Genomic DNA, 26,394 nt, shown 5'->3' with positions numbered 1-26,394 from the left:
TTCGAAAGTCATTACAACTAAAGTTAATACTCTGTATTATCAAAAAAATATTTAAATACATAATATACATGACTCATTTTTAATGCATGGTTAAGATATGATATCTTGATAGATTCAAAATTTGCTCTTAAATTCAAGTAATGTTTTTGTTTTACAAGTTGTTATTGTAGGATTTTGAGAAAATCTCTTAGTTTCCAGGTTTAAAGTTTATCATGAAAGATTTATTGATTACTTTTCTGCGACTTTTAGATCAATATTATCATGTTCTGTCGAAATCTTATGACAAATTATTTCAGAACAAAGGTTATGTTAATTGAGATGTGTTGAAATCAAGACAACATAATTTAATATCTTCTTAAGATGTTTATACTTGTTTTTCTCTACTACTAATATTATTAAGGATGAGCAAAAAATTACTTTATCATAATATAAAAAAATTGCTTTTCGAGCTTAAAGGATTTATTTAGAAAATATTAAATTTTTCACTGTAATTTTTAACCTAAAGAAATAAAAATAGTTATTTTATATTGAAACAGATGATCTCTAAATGACCTTGACATGTGATAATGTAGCTATTTATAATAACTTTATCTACAGTAATGTTCTTTTACATAGCCATTGGTTATTATTAATAATCATATCATTTCTATGATAATTAAAAAAACATTTTTTCATTATAAAAGCCGAAAACACTATAAAAACATAGGACTTTCTCATTATTTTAAAATATAACTATACTTAATATTAATGCAAAAATGGATATAATAATAGTTAATTTAATTAAATATACTGAAATATTGAACTCTAATTTATTATACGTATATCAAAAAAGATTTTTATTCAAAATAATGAATCGTACAAAAATTTATGATTAACTTATAATTATATTATATACATAGCGTTTCTCGTTTAAATTTGTAAATATAAAAATTATTAACATTTTGACTTTAAATCGCCTAAAGTACAATCGTATTTTTTATACAAGACTAAACTTCAAGATCTTGGCTCTTAACCCTTTGAAGAGCATCGCCGTACATGTACGGCGGTCGATCTTTCACTGTTTTAAAGTACCCCAGATAGTTATATATTTGCATATATAACTGAATAAATAATAAAAAAAAACAATATAATCATATAACATTTTTTTTTAATTTAAATTTTTGTAAAAGATTACTATATAAAATAACACAAATAAATTAAATAGTACTAAATAAATTGACATAACAAAAAATATTATATTGATTTAAGAAACGAATAATATGTAAAATAAAAAAACAAATTTAATAATAGAAAAGTGTTAAAATAAATTATTAAATCATACTAATACAAAAAAATATAAATAAAGCTAATGATATTTTTCTCTGGAAATATAGATTGTATAAAAGTCTAGTAAAGATACACGATAAAAATTTATTTTCAGTTGAATATCTGATTACAAATCTTTGCATCACATTTGAAAATTTTCAAATGATGTGCTTATGCCGACTAAAAATATGCTAAATATATAACGCCTGTTCTTAAAATCATATAATATATTCCCAAATCTTTGTTATTAAATTTAAGATTGCATTAACCAGCATTGTTTTTAAAACTAAAGCATATTAAAATTTGAGTTTAATTTCAAATGTTATGATTTGAAACAGTGCAGTGAAAAAATCTTCTATTTAAAATGCTCTTATTATTTGTAATTCCGAAATTGAATGCGAATCAATCAATGATTCTGAAGAAACAGATTTATTTACTGTTAGATAAGCGAGCAAAGTATTTAGCCAGAAAATATAATAACAATACAATATTATACATGTTTAATAAATTAGTTATATTGATTTTGCAAAAATTGCAAATAGGGCAAAGAGAGTAGTTTTAAATAAAAATAGATTTAACAGTTGTATGAGTGATAGATTGGAATAGTTAAATGTTTAAAAATGTTTTAGTATTTATATATAAGTCTATTAACTATAAAAATATGTTAAATAATATTATATAAATAGTTAATAATATAAAATTGTTAGGAGTAATTGTATATAAAAAATAAATTTGAAGGATCATTGTAATTATTTATTAAAAAAATAATAGAAATATACTAATGTTATCCAGAATGAAAAATATGTTAAATATAAACACAAAAAAATATTAACAATAGTATTATATTGCCCCATTTTAATAATTGTGCAACAATATATGATGTTTAATAAAATAGATAAAATTATTTTGCATAAATTGCAAAATAGGGCAAAGAGAGTAGTTTTAAATAAAAATATATTTATTAGTTGTATAAGTATGATTGATAGATTGGAATGGTTAAAAAATAATATGTTACCAGAGTATTTTAATAAGTATTTAATAAGAAAATATGTATATCGATTCAATACTAGAAATAGAGACAATTTAATGATAGTTAGGTATAAGAAAACGAGTACGGCCAGGGGAATTAAGTACGGATGTGTGAATTTCTATAATAATATTTCTAGGACAATCCGCAAAAATAAAACTGTTGCGGGCTTCTTAAATAAAATAAAGAAACACCTTCGTACATTAAGAAATAAATTATAATACAAAGTTTTTTTATTTTATATTAATATTTATATTATATTTATTGAGCTAAAATTTATTTTGTATAAAATTTAGCTATATTAGTTAAATAAATTAATAAAATAAATAAAACAGCAGAAAAAATTACATTGATTTTTCTCATTACTACTTATTTTCTGTAAAACTGTAAAAGCTGTGTAATATTTTTACGCGGTGTTTTTATCCCTGAACTTATTCCATTATTTTCTGAAAAAACTTTAAAATATTATAAATTAACTGTAATGGTCCACGAAAACTTTTTACATCAAACTTTATAAAACGATTAGAGTAGAAGCTAAAATAATTATTATATTTTATGAAAATCTATACCCGGCCGCAAACCGTTATTTGAGAAGCGCTGACGCTACTCGTTAATCAACGAGCGTTTGTAACAAGAACGTCTCTAGCGTCTCCATCCAATCGCGTCATTAAACGCGCGCTATTGGGCGCCGCCGGTCGCATTCTTGGCCCGTTACTGTTTCTAAACATACAGCATGCGATCAGAGAACAAGAACTTATAAGCCCGCAAAACGATGGGGGCCCTGGGGGCCTTCTCAGCCCTAGTGGCCCTCTGCTTGCCGAACATTGCCCTCGGTGAGTACAAAGATGTCGGGCGTTCTGGCTATTTTTGAAATAGCCGCCGCTAGTTCCCAAACTGTTTTGTGCGTATTCGATTATTTAAAATCACCCATTAGTGCTACAGTGAAAAGTGTGCGATCTATCGACTATTTATTGTTATATTATATTAAAGTTTAATGGAGATTGTAATACTGCAGAATAAAATTTAAGAGAATAATTTTTATTAAGTCGCTAAGATCTAGATTTGATATAATCATTAAATGCTCAAACAAGTGTTAGTGAAAAGTATCGTCAGAAAGGATCAATCGTGCAACGTGTGGATGTTTTTTATCGTGCAAGAGAATTGTACCTTTTCAATTCACTTTGATTTATTAACAAAAACTCTCAGCTTTAATGGTTTCGCCTGGACTGTGTAATTCTTATGGGGTTCATTTTTGAATAACCATTGTTGTAAATAAATTATTTTTAGCCGCACGTTAAAATACGATCACGTAATGGATCGTTTATGCTGCGTAAAAGAAGCCAGAGCAAACTTTTTTATTCGGTTTGTAACGCCAGGGCCGGATTTTCCTAATGGCTAACAAAGCTAAAGTCTAGGGCTTCAAAATTCACAATTTGTATCTTTAAATAACGGCAATTATCTTGGTCTATCTATTCTATCTATTTTGTATGCTCATATCAGTATGAAAATTAATGGCAAATAAAGTTAAGCATCTGAAGATTGTTTACCAAATGATGGATTTGAACTTTTCTTTGACTAAAATATCAGTCAAGGAAAAGCATGGCAGATTTAGTTTTTAACAAACTTACTACTGAGCTTGAAATTGACTTCAGAAAATACCGACAGCAGTCTTATGACAATGAAGCCAACATGGCTGATAGGCAGGCCCACCGATAGGGTAAAACGAGTGAGGCAACTGCCTTGGGTACCGCGCGAATTTTAACAAATATTTTGTTGTATTGCATTTTGAAAATGAGACGCGTTCTCGACAAAAAACTCCCCGTTTAAGCGCAATAATATTACCTATATTATTCTCAATATATTTTTATTTATTTTGATTTTGCAAAAGCAATGTATACAGCTTTTTAAACAAAAAAGGTGCCGAAACTCACATCTAATCAAGCTTTTACTAAAGAAAAATATATTCAATTTTCATTAAAATAAAATTTAAAGCAGCTTTTCCTATGCCACGAAACGCATAAAAAATAAACATAATTTATCATATTTTTTCCTTACTTTAGACATGTCAAATATAAAATAAAATTGTAAAACATCATATATTTTAATAAAAGTTTATAATGATTTCCAAAATTTTGTCCAATTCTCGTCTGACAAATCATCATCAGTGTTGGTGTCTATGTCCGAATGAAATCTGAGAAAGCACAGATCAACGTATTTTGAAGGATCGAAGTGGCAAATGTGGTCCAACGAGTTTAATGAACAAAAGTACCGAAACTGTATTGGTCTTTAACGAAACACTTTTTGGCGTAATATTTAGATTTATTTGCAAAAACCCGCATTTATGTTTACTTGAAAAAATGGGAATAGAATTAGCAAACGCAATATTTTTTCAGGATGTCTTTTCGAGAATATATTTGTGAAATCCACGAATCATTTCTCTTTCGTTTATGGTAGTTTGATTGACATGTTTTTAAATTCCGTCCCTCCAAATGTCAACTAAACATCAATATCTTCAGGCAAATAATTTTAATCAAGTACGCGAGCCCAAAGGTCAAACTTAACATTATTTTATATCTAGCATCCTTTTTTTAATTTAATCTTTAAACGTGGAATAAAATGCTTTCGAATTTTTTTGAAAAATAATTGCAGTTTGAAATGTAGCAGCTGCAGCACATTTGTAATAGGATGTAATCAGGGACGTCATTTGGGGTGGACAAATGGAGGCACTTGCTCTCCTTGAATTCGATCAGAAAAAATCATGTAATTTAATGAAATACTATAAATATTAATGAGAGCAAATATTAAAAAAAAACGATCACTGACTTGCAAATTTATGCCCCCCCCCCCTCTGATTCCAAACCAGAAATTCTCGGGTAACCCCTCAAAAAAATCTACAAAAAAACAGTCTCGAATATATTTTTTTAAATATGCCATTTCAATGAAATCATATTGGAATACATTTTCACCAGTTGATATATATTTTATTTGGCAAGTGCATTTACATATACATTTACATGCTAATTATTATATATTTAAATACGATGTATAAATGGTTGTATTTTTTAGTGAATCTATATTTTCACTAATGAAGTCAAAAAACATTTTAACCAGTATTTCTACTAGCGAAAATATAGTTTAACTGTTAGGTGCTAGTGAAATTATATGTTGTTCTAAAATGCCTGAAACTCAATTGCGAAACGTAAATTTGCTGTTCAAACCCAAATCTAACCTAAGCGAATTAACCAAACCCAATTTTGCATAATGAAAGTTCTAAAACTTATAATTAAATTATTATTTATGTGCAATGTATAAATGTTACAGTGAATGTGTATTTTTCGGTGCAGTCATATTTTCACTAGTGAAGTCCAAAAACATTTTCACCAGTAGATATATTTCTATTAGCGAAAATATAATTTAACTTATAAGCGCTAGTGAAATTACATGCCGTTCTAAAATGTCTCTGAAACTTAATTTGCCAGTTGCGAAACGTAAATTAGCTGTTCAAACCCAAACCTAACCTACACGATTTAACCAAAGCCAACTGGACCTAATGATAGTTCTAAAGCAAATCACAATTTTAGAATTTTTATTAGATCAACTCTAAAATACAAACGAAGCCAATTCAACTCGCAGGGGAAAGCGGAAGAAAAAGTACAGACTGCATGTTTTAAAAATATGATAGCTATCCTTACCGATATTACTACAGACTTATGATATAAGAGAATTGATCAAAGTGTATTCAAATCGAATTTTGATCAATAGGGGGGCGCAAAAACAATTATCACTTCTCAGAAGTCAAAAATTCACGTCAAAAGCAATAAAATCGTGTCGGCGCCGTTGCAGTGGGAACGCTCGGTAACGAGCGTTCCCACTGCAACGGCGCCGACACGATTTTATTGCTTTTGACGTGGATTTTTGACTTCTGAGGAGTGATAATTGTTTTTTGCGCCCTCCTATTGGTCAAAATTCGGTTTAAATATGCTTCATTAGCTTCTCACTTATTATGCTTTTTATTTGGATTCTAAACAGGAACCTCATTGGGGGGGGGGTATGGTATTGGCATCCCCCCCCCCCATTGAAATTGACCATAAAAATGCATGAAATACTACGAATCTTAATTAAATTGAAATATTAAAAAATCACTTACTGGCCAATTTTTCATTTCAGGAAAAAGCTGAAATGACGTCCCAGTCCAAAATTCTGTTTTCTTTCTTCAAAAATTTACACTAGTGTTTTTATTTTTTTATACAGCTTCACATCCAATAAAAAGGCTGCTTATGTTATATTTTTCTTTAAGCCATCATAAGTATGCTTATCATTTTTATCTATTGTATGATCATTCATCGCTTCTTCAAAATGGCGCATAAGAGATTCAAAATTATTTCGAAACCGAACAAAAACTCTTCCAATTTTCAGTATTTAAAAGCCTAGTGATTCTGCACATAAATGCAACTCTATTCCTTTTCTGCGACACGTAGTATGAAACGTAAATTTAATTAATAAATCAATTGATTCTTGAAATTTTCTTTATTTTAACATCACTAACTGATCTGTGTCATGAATTTTTCACTCCATTTTTACATCTTAAAATCACAGCAGCGTCGTCTTATGCTACCGAAACTAATTTTTTTTTAAATAATATTCTGTCATCCCATAAAAATTAAGACATAATGAGCAGCAATCCAATCAATCTTGCTCCTCAAGATCAGCTCAAGATGCTTCAGAATCATCAACTTGCACCAATATTTCCATATTTTCTGTTATTGTTTTAAAGTTTTTTAGTGGGACCGGCGGTTGAGAAATAAACATAATTTTCTTTCTTTTTTTTATCATATTTACGTAAAAATACAGTAAATCGTTATGCAGGTGTATTCAATAACAATTGAAACAGTAAATATACCGTAAAAATGGTGCCGGAACGCCGATCCACCGCGTTACATGACAAAAAAAGCCCTGTTTTTTATAAAAATTTAGAGATTTTAAACGGACCAATTTTTATCGCGTATATTGTTTTTTTCAGTAAAATATTTGTTTATTGGTTGTCAACGACACCGATGTTTATATAGTGTCTATTGTTTTACGCCAGGTACACGGCTTTAATTTTTTTTTTTAAAAAGTAAAAAAACAGGGACATTGTAAACGTAAGTCTATTTTTTTAATTAGTACAATAATTTTTAATTTACTTTTAATAACGGGTTTAAATTATTTTTATTTATTTTGCGGTATTTACTTTTTAGTTTATCGGAGTATTCAATTAGAGATTTATCGCAATTCTTGACATAATATTTTTTTGCATTTGTAACGATATTAATTTATTTTTTAATAATTTATTTATGTAATTTCGTATGAGTAAGAAATTCTGTGGATACAATTTGATACATTAAAATTATAAATATAATACGTATGTATTTAGAATGATATAATAAGTATACTTTAAATATTTATTAATAAATTTTAAAATAACAAATATGAAAAATTAGAAGCATAGTAAAAGGAAAACGAAAATAACAATTATATAATGATATGATATATGTATTATTTATTGACTTAATTTTATTTAATTAAATGTGCATGAATTAATTAAAAAAGTATTTTTTAAGTTCTTTACCATTATTCCTAATTTATTTTGGTAAATCATTAAAGGTTTTAAATGCAATATATTTTTAAGAATTTGTGCCAAACACAGAAAATGATGTTGCAGTTTCTTTAATTAAAATTTAGAATTTACAATCGATTTTTTCTGTATCATTTTTTAGGTACCGTTATAAGTTCATATTTTGGTAGAGCAGTTATAAGCAAAATTTTAGTTTTTTCCGTGAGCATCTAAAGACAAATTTAACAATTTTGATGGCATTATTTTTATCAAATCTCCAAATGCAAAATATATGTATATGTTACAAATGTTAAATCTAAGCTTTATACGATAATATATTTTAAAAGCTGTATAAATTTTTTGACTTTGGTTATATTTTTATTACATAATGTGGTTATATTTCTATTACATAATGTGGTTCTTTGCATATCTTTGTATGGTTTAGAGTTATATATTAGCACTGTATCAATTAATATTCAATTAAGTTTACATTAGGTTAAATCATTTATGTATAGATTAATTTACCACCTATCATTCGCTTTATGATCTATTTATTACAACTACTTGTTGTCTAAGTAATAATTTAAATAGCTTTTTAATAAAATAGTGTTGATCTTACTATTCCAATATGTTCTAATTCATCTAATAATATGCGTCAAAAGCTTTTTTTAAGTCTATAAATAATGCGAAAGTTTTATTTGTATCGCTTAAGTTTAGTTGTATTTCATTAATTAAATCAAAAATATTTTGTACTGGATTTGTATCTAAATCCATATTTTTAATGTGATAAAAGATTTACATTTTTTAATAAATGAATTTATTTTATTGGCTAAAATTGATTAAAATTTTTTTGAAAAAACAGATTTTCTTAATGATCATCTCATCATCAGTTTTGTATAAAGGAGGTATTTTTTGCAATCGTGGAATATTTCCTTTTTCAGACATTTACTGAATAATTTTACTAAAATAGGAGTAATAAATAAGTTTGCGTTGCAGTTTAAGCGCTAAGTTATTTTTTAATTTGTTTATATATTTCATGTATTCTTATAATTTAATTTGGCGAAAAAATAGTGCTTATATCATCAAGGTTAATGTGTATTTGATTTGATAGAAATGTTCCAATTAAGATAAAATGTTTCAATTTTTATGGAAATGTTTAAATCTCCATTAATATTTTAATAATCTTTTTCTCGCACTATTTTTTTTAATTTTTCTAATATTTTTCCATATTTTAAATTGCTTATCATTAGCATTATTAAACATTTGATTTTTTCCGATAAGCAGATTTATTTTCTGAGTAAAGTTAACATAAATATTTATTTAGATGAAACAAAAAAAAAATTCACGAAATATTTTTATGAAAAAACTTTCGATTTCTATGATGCACTTTTTGAAGTATCAATGTAAACTAATGATCTTTATGATTATGTAATTTTAACTGCGTAGTTTCAATTGTTTTTTAGTTCGTGCGGCACCCATTTGCAAGTCTAGAACTGCTGGACTACTAACACCTAACTTTTGTGGAAGCTCTTGAACTGTTATGTTGTTAAAATATTTTATATAAAGTTCGATTATTTAAATTCATAGAACTAGAAAGTTGTTTACATTAGAAAAATCAATTAAAGCAAAATCACTGCTTTACGTCATAAGGAAAATAGCTATAATAATGTTATTATAGAAACTCAGCTTCTTTAAATGCAATAGAAAATAAACGATAAACATGTTTATTGTGCCTTAAATCTATTGACCTTTTTAAAGATGCTTATTATTATTGTAAACATATGTACATGCAATATAATACGTGCAGTATGCCTAAAAAACGTTATCTTTCATTTTGAAATGAGCGATAATGAGTAATAGTAATATCGACATATTTATTATTAAAAACTGAGAGTAAATATAATTTAATACTGTGTCAATTCTAGTTACATTATTAATTATTTATTATTAAGGAATTAATAACTAAAAACGAAAAACTAAATCGCTATAAATCAATGGGATTCCAAGTTACTTTTTGCCTTATTTTTTTATTAGATATAATTTAGACACATAACCCTATTATTTTATGTCGGTACTAAAGAAGAATAATGAAAACCAAAATTAATTCATATCCCAGGATTAGTTAATTTGCAGCAGAATTGTAGCTAATAAATACTTTTAAGACATTTTAAATTGCTTGTACATATATACTTTCCATCTGCGTAGAAGCAAGCTGACGTAATAGTTATTCAAAAGCAAGGTACAGACCCTACCCTTTCTTCATGCAATCGATCTTTAAGTATACCGCACGTCACGTGTAAAATCTACGAAAAAATAATTAAAATATATATTGCCCGATGAGTATTTTGGCTTTTTGTGTGAATCGATATCATGTGTTATTCATTTAGCGTTCTATCGAGTTTTAAGCAATAATCTTATCTATTGTTTTAGATTATAACAATTGATTATTTTCACAAAATATGCGATTAGTATTGATATATCCATGTATGCAATGTATACGAAAATTTTGAAATTAAAAATGTAGATATGCAGTTGTCGTAAGAAAATATTATACTATAATTCACTTCAATGTTTTTTATACTATACATATATTTATAAAATAAATAATTATATTCAACCTGGAAGTTGCATATAAATACAATATTTGAGTATAAGTCATTATTTATAGTCCCAAAAATAACTGCAACATGTTTTATCGGTCACATATGTTATATGTTGCATATTTTTTGCTCATAATGCTCTTAGCATTTTCCATAAAAACAGCCGCATACTCAATGTGCTAAATTAATGCTCCAAATATAGAATTTCATCTAAGATTTCTCATTGTTACCAATTTAGCTACTGTTTTGTTTTAAATAACACGTAAACAAATTAAATAATACATCACGTTGAAATTTTTTACAAACACATATTAATATAATCAACTTTCGGCTTATTTTGATTAAAAAAAATCTGTATAATTTTGCCTTATTATAACTTTATTTTAATAAATGTATGTTGTATGCAATAGACATAACACAGTCGAGAAGATAACTTAATCTTTGAAAGCTCAGCAAATAAAACCATTATGTTGAAAAGCTCTTTAGTGAGTAAAATTGCCTCAACAAAACTTCATTAATATGATAAATGCCTATTATTAAAAACATTTCTATCTACATTATAATGTACTAGACTAAATTATAAATTGATTAAATTTATTAAATAATTTATAACATAAAGAGATTATGAATACTGTTAATTGACATCCGCGCGGATATGCATAAAAATTACTCTTTTGCCTTCAAAGACAACTCTGATTTTTTTTTTCTATTTTTCTGTTTTGACGCAGCGATTATGTGTGATACCGTCACAGAAATTATATATTTCAAACTTCATTACTTGATTTAATTAATTGATGAACTTTTCACATTTTAACAGTTTGTGTTTTTTGTTTTTTTTTTATCATCCCTCGATTTTATCTGAATTACTTCGCTCACATTTTTGACAGTAAGTAAATCAATAATAGATTGGCTTTAAATTTAGAGACCAGTACAAGACTGCGATACGAATTTATTTACATCTGTTTTTTAGCTAATAGCGTATTTACAAAATAATCGTTTTTACTGTTTTATGTTATCAGTAATCTATATTTTTTAATAAAAGATAATGATCATGTATACTATATGGTTAGTTTTATGACATATTTTGGTGTTTAGATAAATTTATCTTAAATTCAAAACTGCCTTTATTTTTAACGCGTCATAAAAGTATATATAACATTTTCATTTTCTACTTTATGAATAATTTATTGAATTGGAAGTTAAGGGTTTCAGTCATGGTGTATAAATATTTTTTTATGCAATGTTCTAAAAATACATATAAAAACATATTTTTCATGATAAATTGCTTACGTTATATAAATACATTTAAGTCATGCAACATATTATTATGTTTTAAAAAAACATGTTACGGAAGCTAACCGATAATTTCTGTTACTGTATGATTTAGCCATTTAAGTATTGTGATGGGAATAAATAATTTAATTATTATTTTTCGTATACAACGCGTCAGATTTATATTACATTTTAACGTGCGTGTTTTTAGTGCGTTATATCGCGTTATCTTCGTTTAGTTAGTAGGTTTATCTGTAGTGACGAAATCGCTCGACAATCGAACAACCAAAAATTCGTATTAAAAATAATACATACACTAAGATACGAACTACTTCGACTAGACTTTGCATAAGTAATGGGAAAAAAATCGAGAACTTTTTTTCATACAATACAATGAATATTTTCGATAACATCCTATCAAGTGTGTCCGTCGAACGTAAATAAACAGATGAGAAGCAAATGAGATAGGTTATCGAGCTTAAGCGACTTGTGAACCATAACTGACTTTAGTAATACACATATGTATTTATTATAAGCGTCAATATCATTTAGATACTATTGTGGTATTTGTAAGTACATTAACGTATTATAAATTAACGATAAAATGTATTGAAATACAATTCAAGTCGGGCGTTATAAACTATGCGAAAATATTGTTGTACTTTATAGAAACAAATGTGTATGTTTATAATACATTTATCATGATTTTATATTTATTTATAATAAATCTAATAAATACAAAATTAAACCGTAAACTGAATTAAAATATTATGCTTATATTGTGTTTACGTTTTTATGCAAAAGTTCTTGCTTTATATTAATTTTTCAATGGGAATATAGTTGATCGTGTACTTTGACAATGACCATATCCCGACTGTGTCATTATCAGTTCATTGTTGTGCCTTTTTATTATTTTAGCACGATAACGCTTATATCATATTTCCATATTATTATCAGCACGATAGACTACTGATATAAATCGGTGGTTAATACCTGAAAGACTTGAGTTCAAGGATCATATCAATGGCGTAGAAATTTTAAGCCCACATGCGATTTTTTTATTTAGGTGTATGAGATGAAATGATTTTTACCATATTTTTGTACATATTCACCAGTGGCGTGCTGTCCATACATGCGGTAGATGCGGCGCATGCCTTGGATTGTAAAACGACTCTAATAATTAAATATTTTAATCATTCATTAATTTTTTTAATTTACGTAATTATGAATACCGAGAGAGCGGCTAAAGCCGACTGAAGCTCGGGCGGTCTGGCTGTTAGCTGTCATGCGCCATGAATTGAATTTGTCGCGCATGCGCACTAAAACTTCAGCCGTTACTCGTGCTCGTGTTTATGGTCACCTGTCATCAAATGTTCATGCGGTTGCGGTTCATTCATTTGAATCTGTCTATTTCTCCGGCCTTTCGGGCTTTATGTCTCGCAGTGGGAGCTCCCAGCTTCCCATACCAATTATGCTACCCAATTTAAAAATAATCTAACTTTAATATAAATAAATTGGTTAAATAAAATATGTCTGATCAATTCTCTTAGAAATATTTTGCATGGTGCGAAAAATGTCCTAATTATTTGTAATTATTCTCAGATACCAGATGTTTAATTTCTATTTTTTATCACGTATCTATTATTACTGAAAATGTGTAATACATTTAAATAATCTTTTGATGTAGATACATTAAAAAACATGATTTTAAGATAGTGGGTATATAACTCACAGAAAATGCACTACAACACAATCAATGACATATAATTCAGATCAGTCAGGAAGAATAAAATATTTTTAGTTTCATATTTATTATTATTATTTAGCTTTGTCAAGAAATTAACTAGTAAATATTATAAAAAAAATATTTTGATTTATAATATATTTAACTATGTTGCGAATCTATGCTAACCAATTTAAGACTTGAAAATATTACGTAGTTTGTCCACAGATTGTACTATTTCCATTGTCCAATAGTTTAAAAATGGTGAAGTAGTTGTTCACATAGTACGTAAAATCAACCGCATATCTATCGAACGAGCACATGTAATTTTAATTTTATAATAAGTAGTTGCTTGAGCAATCATTATATGATAAAACTAAACCAACCAGTAAATAACAATAAAAGTATGCAGTGTAGTGCACCTTTTCATCCAATTTATACTATTCAATAATTAACATACATAATTTTAACATCAGAACTATAATCAAAAAAGTTGAGGGTCCGGTAATCGTACAATCACTAGCTGCGGTACCTCACGACAGTATGAGACCGACAGCTAGTGAAATGTATTTATTGTATTTATATAAATGTTTATATAAATATGAACGTAATATAATATGAAAATAATTTATGAATAAATTAAATAATTTAACTCTTAACTAACTTACTGCAGTATTATAATGTTGACATTACACGGATAATTATTAAAATAATATTTTAAATATAGAAAATTGTAATTAAAAAATAATGTTGAAAGCATATAATCTTACCCCTTATTCGTTGTCTTTCAATGTGTTACAGCGGAGTTAATCTGTTCCAAATGAGTAAGTCAATCAGATATAATTAAATACCTACAAGTAAATATTAACCACCATACATAAAATCTGGGAATCGTGATATCTATAATTTATAATCATCGTGTCATTTTAATAATAGCGCATTTTTTATAAATACAAATTCTAATGCCGCTGCTACTAATCTGAGATTACGCTATTCCGTCTTTATTAAATATAACAAAAATAAAAGCATTTAATAGAAGAGGATATGCTTTTAAAAAATACTGTGAAGTTAACAGGAAATGGAGTAATTTGTGAATTAAGACAGGAACTGAGTAACAGGAAAAAGATAAATAATATTACTGTCGTTAGTTCTGTTCATCAGTCCGTAAAGTATAATCATGCTATATATAGGCTTTCATCTTATTGATTAATCATGGTCAAATGATTGGCAGACTTTCAGATTCTATGTAAGATGTTTATATTAATAGTATCGTTTATGCAAATACTGATATTTAACAAAATAAACTGTAGATCAGTTTAATATTAATAATAATTGTATTATTATACATATTATAAAAAAATACAGTCAGTTACGTATAATATATTTAAACTAATCATGTGTAATAAACAGATTGAATTATTTATTAATTCATTTAATTTATTACTGCATATAAGTGCTTTATATTAGAGTAATGAAGTTTGAGAACAGTGTTTCAATAACACATTATTGCTATATCTGGCTCGTTTTAAAGTCAACCAATGAGACATACGTAGTAGCTCTTTCTCTTAGCGTCCTATTTATAAAACAGACTTCCCTTCTTAATTTTATCGCTGAAGCTATTGAAACGAAATGCTTAAAACATAACATAGATAAATATACTATCTATAAAAGTTATAGAAACACATATAATGATATTTTATTAACACAAACGCATAATAAAAGCATATTATTATGTTCTACAAATGTTACAATTATTTTAATTTGCTCATATTTTTTATGTTTGTTATCATATTTTTCGTACTCTGCGATCGCGTGCAAAATTGATGATTTGCGATTGCCATCGGAACTATATTGGAGACTGTGAAAAGTCGATAATTTTAGATCCGAAAAAATTTTGGAAATTCGGCAACTCAAAACGCGATGGCCAATCCTTACTGTCATCGATGAGTTGGAACAACATCAATTTTGAAGGTTCTGAAGAGATTGCAGATGGATTTGCTAGGTATTTTCAAACCGTATACCATAATGATGGGTCACATTTAGATGTTAATTCTAATTACGATGAGACTCATCGTTCATGGTCATCTTTGTTATCAATCAAAACCTTTAGTTTGGTTGATATGGAATATGGATTTAGCAGACTAAAGTCCATTTTTACCTCGGGACTAGATTTTATTCCAGACTACATTCTGCATGGATGCAAGTCTGGTATTTTACATCCTCTAAAATTCATATTTAATTTAATTTTGAGATCCTCTTGTTTTCCAGAATTGTGGAAATGTTCAAAAGTCACTCCGATTCATTAAAAGGGTCCCAAATCGCAGATTGACAATTACAGGCCAATAGCTTTGATCTCATCACCTGCAAAATTATTTGAAATTGTTTTGCATAAATACATTTTTAATCATTGCAGGTGTATGCTTCTCGACCAACAACATGGTTTCCGTAAATCTCGATCCACTGTCACTAATCTAATGGTTTTGTCTAACTATGTTTCAAAATCATTGGACTCTGGTGTACAAGTGGACGTCGTATACACAGATTTTGAAAAAGCATTTGATAAAGTTAACCATGCTTTACTTGTAAAAAAGTTATCTAATTTCGGGTTTTCTGAAGATTTTATAAATCTATTCTCAAATTACTTGAGCAATAGATATCAATTCGTCAAGTATAATAACTCTTTTTCAGAACGATATAAGACCCCTACTGGAGTACCTCAAGGATCCAATTTGGATCCATTGTTGTTTTTATTGTTCATTAATGACATAGAAACAGCAATAGAGTATTCAGATTTTTTATTATATGCAGATGACTTGAAAATTTACAAGAAAATGCATTCGATTTCTGATTCCCTCGACCTACAGGAGGATCTCAACTCTATATGGAAATGGGCTTGCTATAACCAATTGCCTTACAGTGTAAAGAAATGTCACACAATTTCATTTTCAAGGTCGTTAACGCCGGCCAAATGTTCATACCATCTAGGCGGATATTTTCTGGAAAGGTTTTCTTCAACTAAGGATTTAGGAGTGACTTTCGAAGAACGTTGGAAATTTAGCCAGCACATTGCAGATACTCATAGCAAATCCTTAAAAATGCTCGGTTTTATCTTGAAAAATGCGCGCTACTTCAGGAATACTTTAGTATTGCGCACTCTTTATGATACTCTAGTCCGCAGCATACTATAAACTAGCTCCATCATTTGGATCCCAGGCGTAATGAATCAATGTAATGAATTGAAGCTGGAAAAAGTACAACGTAAATTTCTTCGATATTTATACTTGAAGGAATACGGGTATTATCCGTTCTTGTTTCCCAGTGTTTTTATTTTAGGAGCCCTGGGATACTCGCAGAAGTGTTTATGTAATTAAACACTTCTGGAAATTGCTCAAGGGCATCGTAGACAATCCTTCAGTGCTCGAGCAGCTTCAAATGTGGGCTCCTGAAGGTGGTTATAGTTCTCGGTCGCGTCCACTATTCTTGCCTGTAAAGACTTCTCTGGCTAATGCTATTCATCTGCTCAATTCTGTCCATAGAAATATTGACATTTTCTCTTGCACATATGGAGTTTTGGTTCAGTTCGTATGGGACAATGCACACCTGTTGAGGTGATTTGTGTCTGTTATTTTATCTTGTTTTTTATGCTTTTACTTATATGCTTTGAGTGTGTGTGTAATTATACGTATATGAAATTGTATGTATGCATACTATATATTTATATGTATTATGATATATTTATTTTTTTGACTATCGTGACGCATTAGGTTTACCTGTCAGGTCACGATGGTTATAATTTTAATAAATAAATAAATAATAAATGTGTATAACATACCGGTTTTTTTAGTTCAATTGTATAACTGCAATCATGGTGCATTAGGTAAATCTGCCATGTTATTATGGTCAGATTTGTAATAAAAAATAAAATATTTCACTATTTGTATTTTTCACCATAATAACTCACCAATTCATACTGCGATTTTTGGCCAAAAACGACACCGTCGTGATGCCGTAGATACCGTATTCAACAGATATGGTGTCATTGCGAGCTTTTTTTTGGTTCTGAAAAGGTTTTGCGAATAAGGGAAAATTTTCGTGTGAGATTATGATTATACTAAATAGTGTATTATCCATAAAGAATATGCAGATATAGTGAATTTTTTTTTGATAAAAATTTAAATTGTCGTAATTTTTTTTATCACACCTCGTAAATGCCGGAAGCAACTGCTATGTAACAGTGTTACTTGCATAAGTTTTATTATCTTCGCCGGCTCGTTCAGAAACCGTTGCTTTATGATGTACACAGATAAAAATATGCTTTAAGTCGTATAAATTCGCATAATTGTATAAGTACTTATTTGTGAATAATTTACATCCGTTTACTTATGATGAATGCCACATATTATTATTTTCTGGAGCATTTATAAAAACATATTTTCTTCAAGTTAAACATTTTACTGATGATTTAATATTTACTTTTAGCAAACAACATGGTAGTAATTGGGCGAATTAATCTTAAAATAGCAATAGAATAGATATATTTTTTTATTTGCTGTATCTTTTATGCAGTTTTATATTTTTGGAATATTCTAAGTTAATGAGAGGTAAAAAAATTACACTAGCACATGAAAATGTTCAGAGTTAATGCTTGATAACACATTATCATTTGATGCAATGCAATCTCGACGATAGTGAAAATGTTTGATCGCTGATTAAAAAATGTTATTAAATTAATGATAAAAAAATAATACACAAATATTTTTCAACAGTTCAACACACTAGATATTACTTTTCATTTTTATTATTATTTGTTTTTATTTTTCAAGGTCTTCTGTGCCACTGCGATATCTGTCCGAATAAAACATGCGTAACTGACGGCTACTGCTTTACATCGACTTCATTAGTCGACGGAATTTCAAATTATTCCTATAGGTAATCATATCAAATTTGAAATACCTTGTAACTATATACTTTGTGAATCAAGAACTTTCTAAGCCGTGGAATCTATCAAGAATTGTTTCATGCAATAGTCATTGTTTAGGCGAAAGTTCTTGATGCGTTATATATTATAGTTTTGTAAATTTATAGTATGTTTTTACTGTGTATGTAAAATAAGCTGTTTGGATCGGAACGCAATTTTTCCGCCCGAGTGGTCTTTATTGTGTCGCAAGAAAAGAATCGCCTGTTGCCACCATGGTAATTTCTGTAATGTTCGACCGCTTACAGATCCGCCAAATCTTCTATCGGAACTAGGTATTTTTGTATTCGTGCGCTTGCGCAATGGACACATCGTAATAAATCGTCGTTTTTGAGTGTCGTTTGTAACCTGAAATAACTAAAACTAATCGATACAGAGCCGTTGTGAAAAATCTGAATATAATCAAAGAAGAATTAGAATTTCCGTACTATCGATTCTTTCAAAACATAACAATATACGTATATTTATATTTGTCTATCTAGGAAAGAGCTTTCGTTACACTCGTATATCTAAGCTTTTAGTCGGACTTGTTAATCGTAGTTCTAACACTTTTCTTAATAATTTACGTTGCAAATATCTCTACAAAGTTTATTAGCAACACTGATCTTATTTAAATCATTTAAAATGCAGTTTATTATAGTAGACATTAAATTAAAAAATGCAAAAGAATTTTGAATTTGATTTTAAAATACAATATTTTTTTCATATACAGTAGACCCCATAGTAAATTGTGAACGTGCTATTTGGGTGCGTGTAATTGGGAGACTAGAAAATATTGTGTTGTGCGTGTGGTGATATATCCTCCCTTTAGCTCGCTCACACATAAAGTAACGGGCACCCAAATAGCTCATCCCCAATTACCGTGTTATTGGGGGGTCTTTTGTATAAATATATTGGTTAAATTCGATAGCCAGTCATATTGTTTTAAAATAATATATGTTTAAAAAAATCGTAACTTCCTTTTCAAATCTTTAAAAAAGCTAGGTTGTGATTAAGATCCAATTCTCAATTATTTTAATATTCGTAAAATATTGTTTATATGAAATTTGGAAAAATCTTCGTTTATTTAAGCAACACATGTAGTCATCGTGTGCCGCCCCAAAATCCATGGTCTCTATGCGCTTTTATTTTGATTCAAAATGCGAGACAATAAGACGCTTCTTCTCAACACAAAAAGCATTTGTGAATAGAATGTTTATCGACCGTATCTACTATGACCGCAATTCGCAGAATTCATCCGTTGAACCAAACAAAACATTGAATCCTTTATTATCGTTTAACGCTTATCTTAAAAACATAAGTGCATCGCAAGTTCGTATTACGTTTTTGTATTTGTCGTTTCAATACGCAAAGGTCTTATTTTTATCAGTTTAATTATTCGATTGCGGTCAATTTATTTATATTTATTTAATTTATATGCAAATACGCACAAAACAAACGCCAATCTTTAAGTACATTAAATTAGTTAAAAAAACAATTTTAGCTATTGTAAATACAATATATTTGATAAAATTAAGTTTTTAAATGTTTCATCAACTTTGCTCAATTATTTCAATCACAGCTGATTTTAATTCTGATGATTTAAAAAAGCTGAAATGACGTCTCTGAACAAAAAGTAGGTGATAATAAATTTAAAATTTTCCTTTTGACGCCCTCACAGCATTATGTATATGCACATTTTATAAAATTCAAAAACTTCAATTATAAAATTATTGAAAAATTAAAATAATTATTATCAAATAATAATTAGTGTTTAATTAAATAATATTTTACTGAAAATTGATAGTTTTTTTACATTAATTGACTAAATAAATCAATATCAGTAAAAACCGATATTAATTTTTTTTATTCAATATTTGAATAGTTGATAACTACAAATAACTGAGAACCCTAATTGTGGTATCGTACCAAAATTTACAAAATCCAACTTTTTTTTTAACAATTTAAAAAAAAACAAAATTTAAAATTATTTTTTTTATACATGAAAAATATTTATTAAAAAAATAATATTAATTTTTACGAATTCGACTCCGACTCCGATTTCGCAGCCCTGAGTATAATTAAAATAATACAGGCTGTGGAGTTGTTTCTAAATGAAACGATTCCAACGTTTTTTTTTTAAATTTGAATTATTTTTTTTTAATAACAGATGAAATTTTTTTAACTTTTAATATATGCTTCAAAAAGTTGAAAAAAGTTTTGAAAGTTCACATTTTCAAATAAAAAGTTTGAGAAAACAGTTAAAATTTTCAATTTTTAACTATAATTTTTTAAATATAAAGCAAAAAGTTTTAAAAAATTTTCACTAAAAAGTTTGAATTTTCGTCTAAAAAATGAATTATTGCAAAAAAGTTTTGAAGGTGGGTACAAAATTAGTGTCGCGTCTCGAAACATTGTGATATTGAACCATATACGACCTAAATTTGAATACGTAATTACGTTTTGGAATGCATCAAGAACTAATATTTTGCGGATTTTAGCAACGGCTTTGTATGCGACGCGTGATTTAATCGCAGTTTGACCGTATATAAAAATATTGTGATATATAACCATCTCCGATCAAAAAGTGAATAAATCAATAACGCATTGGAATGCATCAAGAACTAGCTGTTTGTTTACTTTCAGCGACATGAAATTTAATTTCAGTAGACTCTATCGAGTATCGAATCATCTCCGACCAATAACGCTTTCGAATGTATAAAGAACTAGCTGTTTGCTTTTTTCGGCGACGGCTTTGTGTGTTATGTGTGATTTAATCGAAATTTGGTTGTGTTTAATATTTAGTAACATTATTTTTTTCTAATTATGTGTGAATGTATAGATGCTATGACAAAAAAATGATATTACCGATCGAAACCATCAAAGGCGACCCAATTTGGTGCAGAGAGAGATTGGAGAAACCCGTCACTGTGCTTAGGTGCTGTAACGACCAAGACTACTGTAATTATTATATCAAACCTTTCTCACTCGAAGGTATGCAAAAAATTATGCTCAACTGCAACTGGGGGAATTCATTAACAACGTGTACGTCTTGGGAATCATCTCGTCAGATACATTTTAAAAAAAAATTAAAATATTTATAAACATGCTTCTTGTTTGTCCAATATATCGGGATATGTTCAGTATAGATTTAATTATACGTCTAGTGTATCGAAAAGGTACGTATTACAGATAAATTAGATGAGAACATGAATAAAAGTGTATAATATATATCATGTATTGATAAACGAATACGCGTCTACTACGTACCGTCGTCGTTCGACGACCAATAATACTATTATTATTATATATAACTTGAATATATTTATCTATTTTTACTATATATAATACAACACCAAATGTAAAATTAATCTACAATCCAACTAAAGTGTAAATAGTATATTAATGGAAGGATATTATCATAGCATAATTTTATATTTTAGTAAAGGTAAATATTTTTCCAACTCCAATAGCAGTAAAATAATGCATGCAAAAGAACTTTTATATTTAAATAACTAGAAGTTGTGTATTATAATAATAGTAAATAAATTTCGACTTATATTATGGAATACATCAAACACTCCCTATTTTTATATCAATAATTTACAAAATGATAATAAAAAACTACGTATTTAATGCATGAAGTTAGTCACGAATAATACAATTATTAATTAATAATGGTTTTAAACTAGGCTAGAACTATTTAAATATTATTTTAATATATATTTTTTCTCATAGATGTCAACATAAATGTAATAATAATAAATAGATAGTAGATCTATATATAGTAATAATATAACTTAATAAATCATTATTTTTATGCAGTTGATAAACTTTTTGTGTATCATAAATAAATTATATATTTCATTGACAATAAAAATAAGAACTCTCATTCTTTGTTGATACGTTATAAAAATCATGCATAATAAATTGCCCTAATTTATATTTGCTTGTAGCTATATTTTTAAAATACTAATTGTATCTGAAAATTGTTACGTGCCTCATAAAAAACGCTATTTTTGCTTGTATATTATTATTTTATAAACTGCATGCTTTTGCCATGACTTGATGTTTTATTAATTTCATTGTGCTACAGAAAATATTAACTATCGGCATCTAACAATAGAATCAATTTTAAGCACGCCTATGGAATGTTTATCGTAGTTTCGTTTATAACTCGCCTGCTTACAGTATGTCTATAATCGTACTCTTGCATCCGTTTGTGCTGTTTTGAAGTAAATAATTAATGTATGCTGAAACAACTCTCTTTTTGGATACCCGTAGATAATCTCCTGCTTTGTACTGATTTTAGCTCAGAGCGAGAACCGAAAGATCTTGGAGCACAATTGGTTCATGCTAACGATGGTCATCTTAGTGGTGCTGCTTGTGACCTTCTTCTTAGTTGGCTGGGTATATTTGAGAAGAATCAGAAATGCCACCAAGGCCAACAGGTCGTTATTCCCAGGGGAAGATTCCCTATGTGAACCAGCGCATGCCATCATTGGGATCACAACTTTGAAAGACATGATGGAGCTGACCACTTCTGGATCAGGATCAGGTAACTAATTTTTGACACACGTAAGTTAACATAAATCTGAAAAAAAAGTTTTATATTCTGTTTTAAACTGCGATATAAAACCTTTATTAAACGCTAATACTTTTATCGAGGCTTGTAAAAACGCGTAATGTTTTACATTTACTTTTAAGTTTAGTTAAGCTTGCTTACTCATCAATGGAAGAAGATGGAAAGATTTCGAAATATTAAAAAAAAATTAGTTATCGTTGCATCGTTATATCATATATTGCAATACAATTAAATAAAAAATATTATTTTTAATTTATATTATATTTATCACTTTATATTAAAAGTGAGGCATTTGCATTATTTGAAAAGCACGATTGAGGTTACTGTGCAATAGGTAGTGATTACACAAGGCACGCAGTTCCCTCGAACTCCTCGATTGATTCGCTTATCACAAAACAAATCCCAACCTTAAATATACTGGTATGTTTAATACAAAGTCATATGATCTGCTTCTTTATATTTATATATATATAAATACTACGTCTATTTAATTATTATTGGATGTTTTTAACGGCATCAATTTAACATAAAAATTTTAATTTCAGGCTTGCCACTATTGGTTCAAAGATCTATTGCTAGACAGATCCAACTTTTGGACATCATAGGCAAAGGGCGCTTTGGAGAAGTATGGCGAGGAAAATGGAGAGGAGAGAATGTCGCTGTCAAGATATTTTCGTCTAGAGAGGAGTGCTCTTGGTTTAGGGAGGCTGAAATCTATCAAACTACTATGCTGAGACACGAGAACATCCTTGGCTTCATAGCCGCTGACAATAAGGGTAACTTTGCTGAAACAACGTCTAAGCAATATTTTAAATATATAATATCTATTTTATTAAAATTTCAGACAATGGCACCTGGACTCAATTATGGCTCATTACCGATTACCACGAAAATGGATCACTGTTTGACTTTCTGGGTATACGAACCATAGATCCTCAGACATTGATCAAAATGACTCTGTCCATAGCCACGGGATTGGCCCACCTGCACATGGACATCGTTGGCACCAAGGGTCTTTCGCGTGACTCTACCGGTATAACTTTTGCTATCTAGCTATTTTATCTAATTTGTCGTTGCTGTCTTGCGTGGTTAGCTGGCGATCTTAATATTAATTCTTCAAACTCGCGATTTCACTATTAATTCTTCAAACTTTAACACATATTATACATTGTAGGTAAACCAGCAATTGCTCACAGGGATTTGAAGTCTAAAAACATTTTGGTCAAATCGAATCTGACATGCGTAATTGGCGACTTAGGATTAGCGGTGAGGCATGATACAACACTAGATACAGTAGACATTCCATCGACGAATCGAGTGGGTACCAAGAGATACATGGCACCAGAGGTATGATACATTTTTAAGCCTTAACAAAAATAATAGTATTATATATCAGATCTAACTCAAATAAAAAATATTTCTGTAGATTAAAAGATCTCATAGCTGATTTATTTCTTATGTACTTCAGGTGCTCGAAGATACAATGGAGAGTAGACAGATCGACCCGTTCAAAAGATCCGATGTCTACTCTCTTGGCCTGGTCTACTGGGAGATGACCAGGAGGTGTAGCATAGGCGGGATATACGACGAGTATCAAGCACCTTATTACGACTGCGTGTCACCAGATCCGTCGGTAGAAGACATGAGACGAGTAGTGTGCGTAGAGCAACGAAGGCCCATTTTACCAAACCGCTGGCAGACCAATCCTGTAAGCACATACTATTTGAATATTAAAACATGAAGACACACGTGTGATTCATAAAATAATCCTGCTGTAAATCCAGAGTGTAAAAAAATGAAAGCATAAAATTTTCTTGGGCTAAGTAGATCAGATAACATCTTAATAATAAAAACCTTTTTTTTTAATGGATTTCTATACTTCTCTAAAATATGTATTGAATGTGTATTTGAAAAGCTACCAATATTCATCAAATTAAAAACAACCCGTTAATGAAAATAACATTCTGACCAATTATCGTCCCACGATAAGATGTAATAGTTATTTGAAAACCTATCAACCTACAAGTTTAATATAAATTATTTTCTAAGTTATATTAGTAATTTATTAATTATTATTATTTTATTATTTATTATTAATTTATTAATTATTATTATTTTATTATTTATTAATCATTTATTATTAATTTATTAATTATTATTATTTTATCAATTTGAATATCAAAAATTACTAGAAAATTTATTTTTATTAATTTAATTAAATGCTTACATATCAAAACTGATCTATTGAAAAATCCCATTAAAAAAACTTTAGAAAATATATTTCACAACGGTATGAAGTTGGTCAGTGAAAGTAAACTTCTATCTAACTAGAGGAGAGCATAGGGTCTATACCCGGTTTATTTTACAGTAATTTTGAAATAAACTTCCAGATTAATTTTTACATATATTAAGCTTTCATTTTGAAAATAAGATAACTAACTGCTTTATGTTTGTTTTCAGATACTACATATCATGTACAAAGTTATGAAAGAATGCTGGTACAGCAATCCAGCAGCTAGGCTGACAGCGCTCAGGATCAAGAAGACTCTGGCCAATGTGGTAGTGGAAGAACATACGAAATAATTAAGAATTGACCGATCGTCTGCGGCAAGTGTACGCGAAAGCTACAAATTCGTTTATATAAATTATAATGTGATATGTTTGAATTTGATACAATCTCAGAAACACTTTAATTATGAATTGTATAGTTATAAGCAAAATTTGTATATTATTTATAAAATAAATTAAATAAATGTAATGTGAAAATATACCAAAAAAGTACACCTTTTAGAACGGAGAACTCTTTGTGATCGCCCAATTAGCTAGAACTAAAATGTGTAGTAAAAACTCCTACATATTTTCACATAATTGCTTTGAAAAGTAATGCATCTCCCTTCATAATAAATAATAAAAACAAATGTTTACATAACTACAGTAAGATCTTCACACATATGTGCTTCCCTGGTCTGAGGATACTTGTTTTGTCTGTGGAGTGGATACCTTTATGGCGAGTCACGACAAAATCTCCAGACTTTTTAACTGTTTAGCAATCCACTTCATGTATTATGTTTTATAACATAATACATGAAGTGTATAAAAATAAATGTGTATATTTTATATATCAATACCTATTTCGTAAACCTTGTAATCACATGATACTGTTTTAAAATTTATCTGTTGTTGATTGATGGATGAAAAATATCACATTGATCACTCATATATAATTCTATCGACTTTCTAAAACATTTGTAATTAATGCACTGATAAAAAGATACTTAATTAAGGAAGAGTAAAGATATATTATTTTTTAGCAGCGTATATTATATTATTATATA

At 28.5% G+C, this 26,394-nt stretch overlaps 1 protein-coding gene across 3 annotated transcripts; it reads left to right on the top strand.

The window, feature by feature from the left end:
- The first annotated feature begins 2,937 nt into the window (after nt 1-2,937).
- Nucleotides 2,938-25,837, top strand: LOC148233983 (receptor protein serine/threonine kinase babo-like). 3 transcript variants are annotated; one of them, XM_088188040.1, is made up of 9 exons: nt 2,938-3,165; nt 18,344-18,449; nt 21,317-21,435; nt 22,787-23,032; nt 23,605-23,835; nt 23,904-24,092; nt 24,234-24,406; nt 24,528-24,767; nt 25,520-25,837. In XM_088188040.1, the coding sequence occupies exons 1-9, from the start codon at nt 3,105-3,107 to the stop codon at nt 25,640-25,642; spliced, it is 1,488 nt and encodes a 495-aa protein (XP_088044166.1). In that variant the 5' UTR covers nt 2,938-3,104; the 3' UTR covers nt 25,643-25,837. The 3 variants fall into 3 exon arrangements, with proteins under 3 accessions (XP_088044166.1, XP_088044165.1, XP_088044164.1); XM_088188039.1 differs by lacking the exon at nt 21,317-21,435 and adding an exon at nt 18,634-18,770 and having other exon boundaries at nt 2,945-3,165; XM_088188038.1 differs by having other exon boundaries at nt 2,960-3,165; nt 21,317-21,468.
- Nucleotides 25,838-26,394: the final 557 nt, after the last annotated feature.

This window comes from Plectrocnemia conspersa, unplaced genomic scaffold (assembly GCF_051122295.1).
Source record: "Plectrocnemia conspersa isolate PC_06_02 unplaced genomic scaffold, ASM5112229v1 ptg000006l, whole genome shotgun sequence".
NCBI classification, from domain to species: Eukaryota; Metazoa; Arthropoda; class Insecta; order Trichoptera; family Polycentropodidae; genus Plectrocnemia; species Plectrocnemia conspersa.
This window is presented reverse-complemented; position numbering and strand designations above follow the sequence as displayed.

What these genes read in the sequence shown, in the direction of transcription:
- LOC148233983 (XM_088188038.1), top strand. Translation starts at nt 3,105, where the DNA reads ATGGGGGCCCTGGGGGCCTTCTCAGCCCTAGTGGCCCTCTGCTTGCCG. An exon ending in CATAGCCGCTGACAATAAGG is followed by an intron (nt 23,836 to 23,903) that starts GTAACTTTGCTG and finishes TTAAAATTTCAG; the next exon opens with ACAATGGCACCTGGACTCAA. An exon ending in TCTTTCGCGTGACTCTACCG is followed by an intron (nt 24,093 to 24,233) that starts GTATAACTTTTG and finishes TATACATTGTAG; the next exon opens with GTAAACCAGCAATTGCTCAC.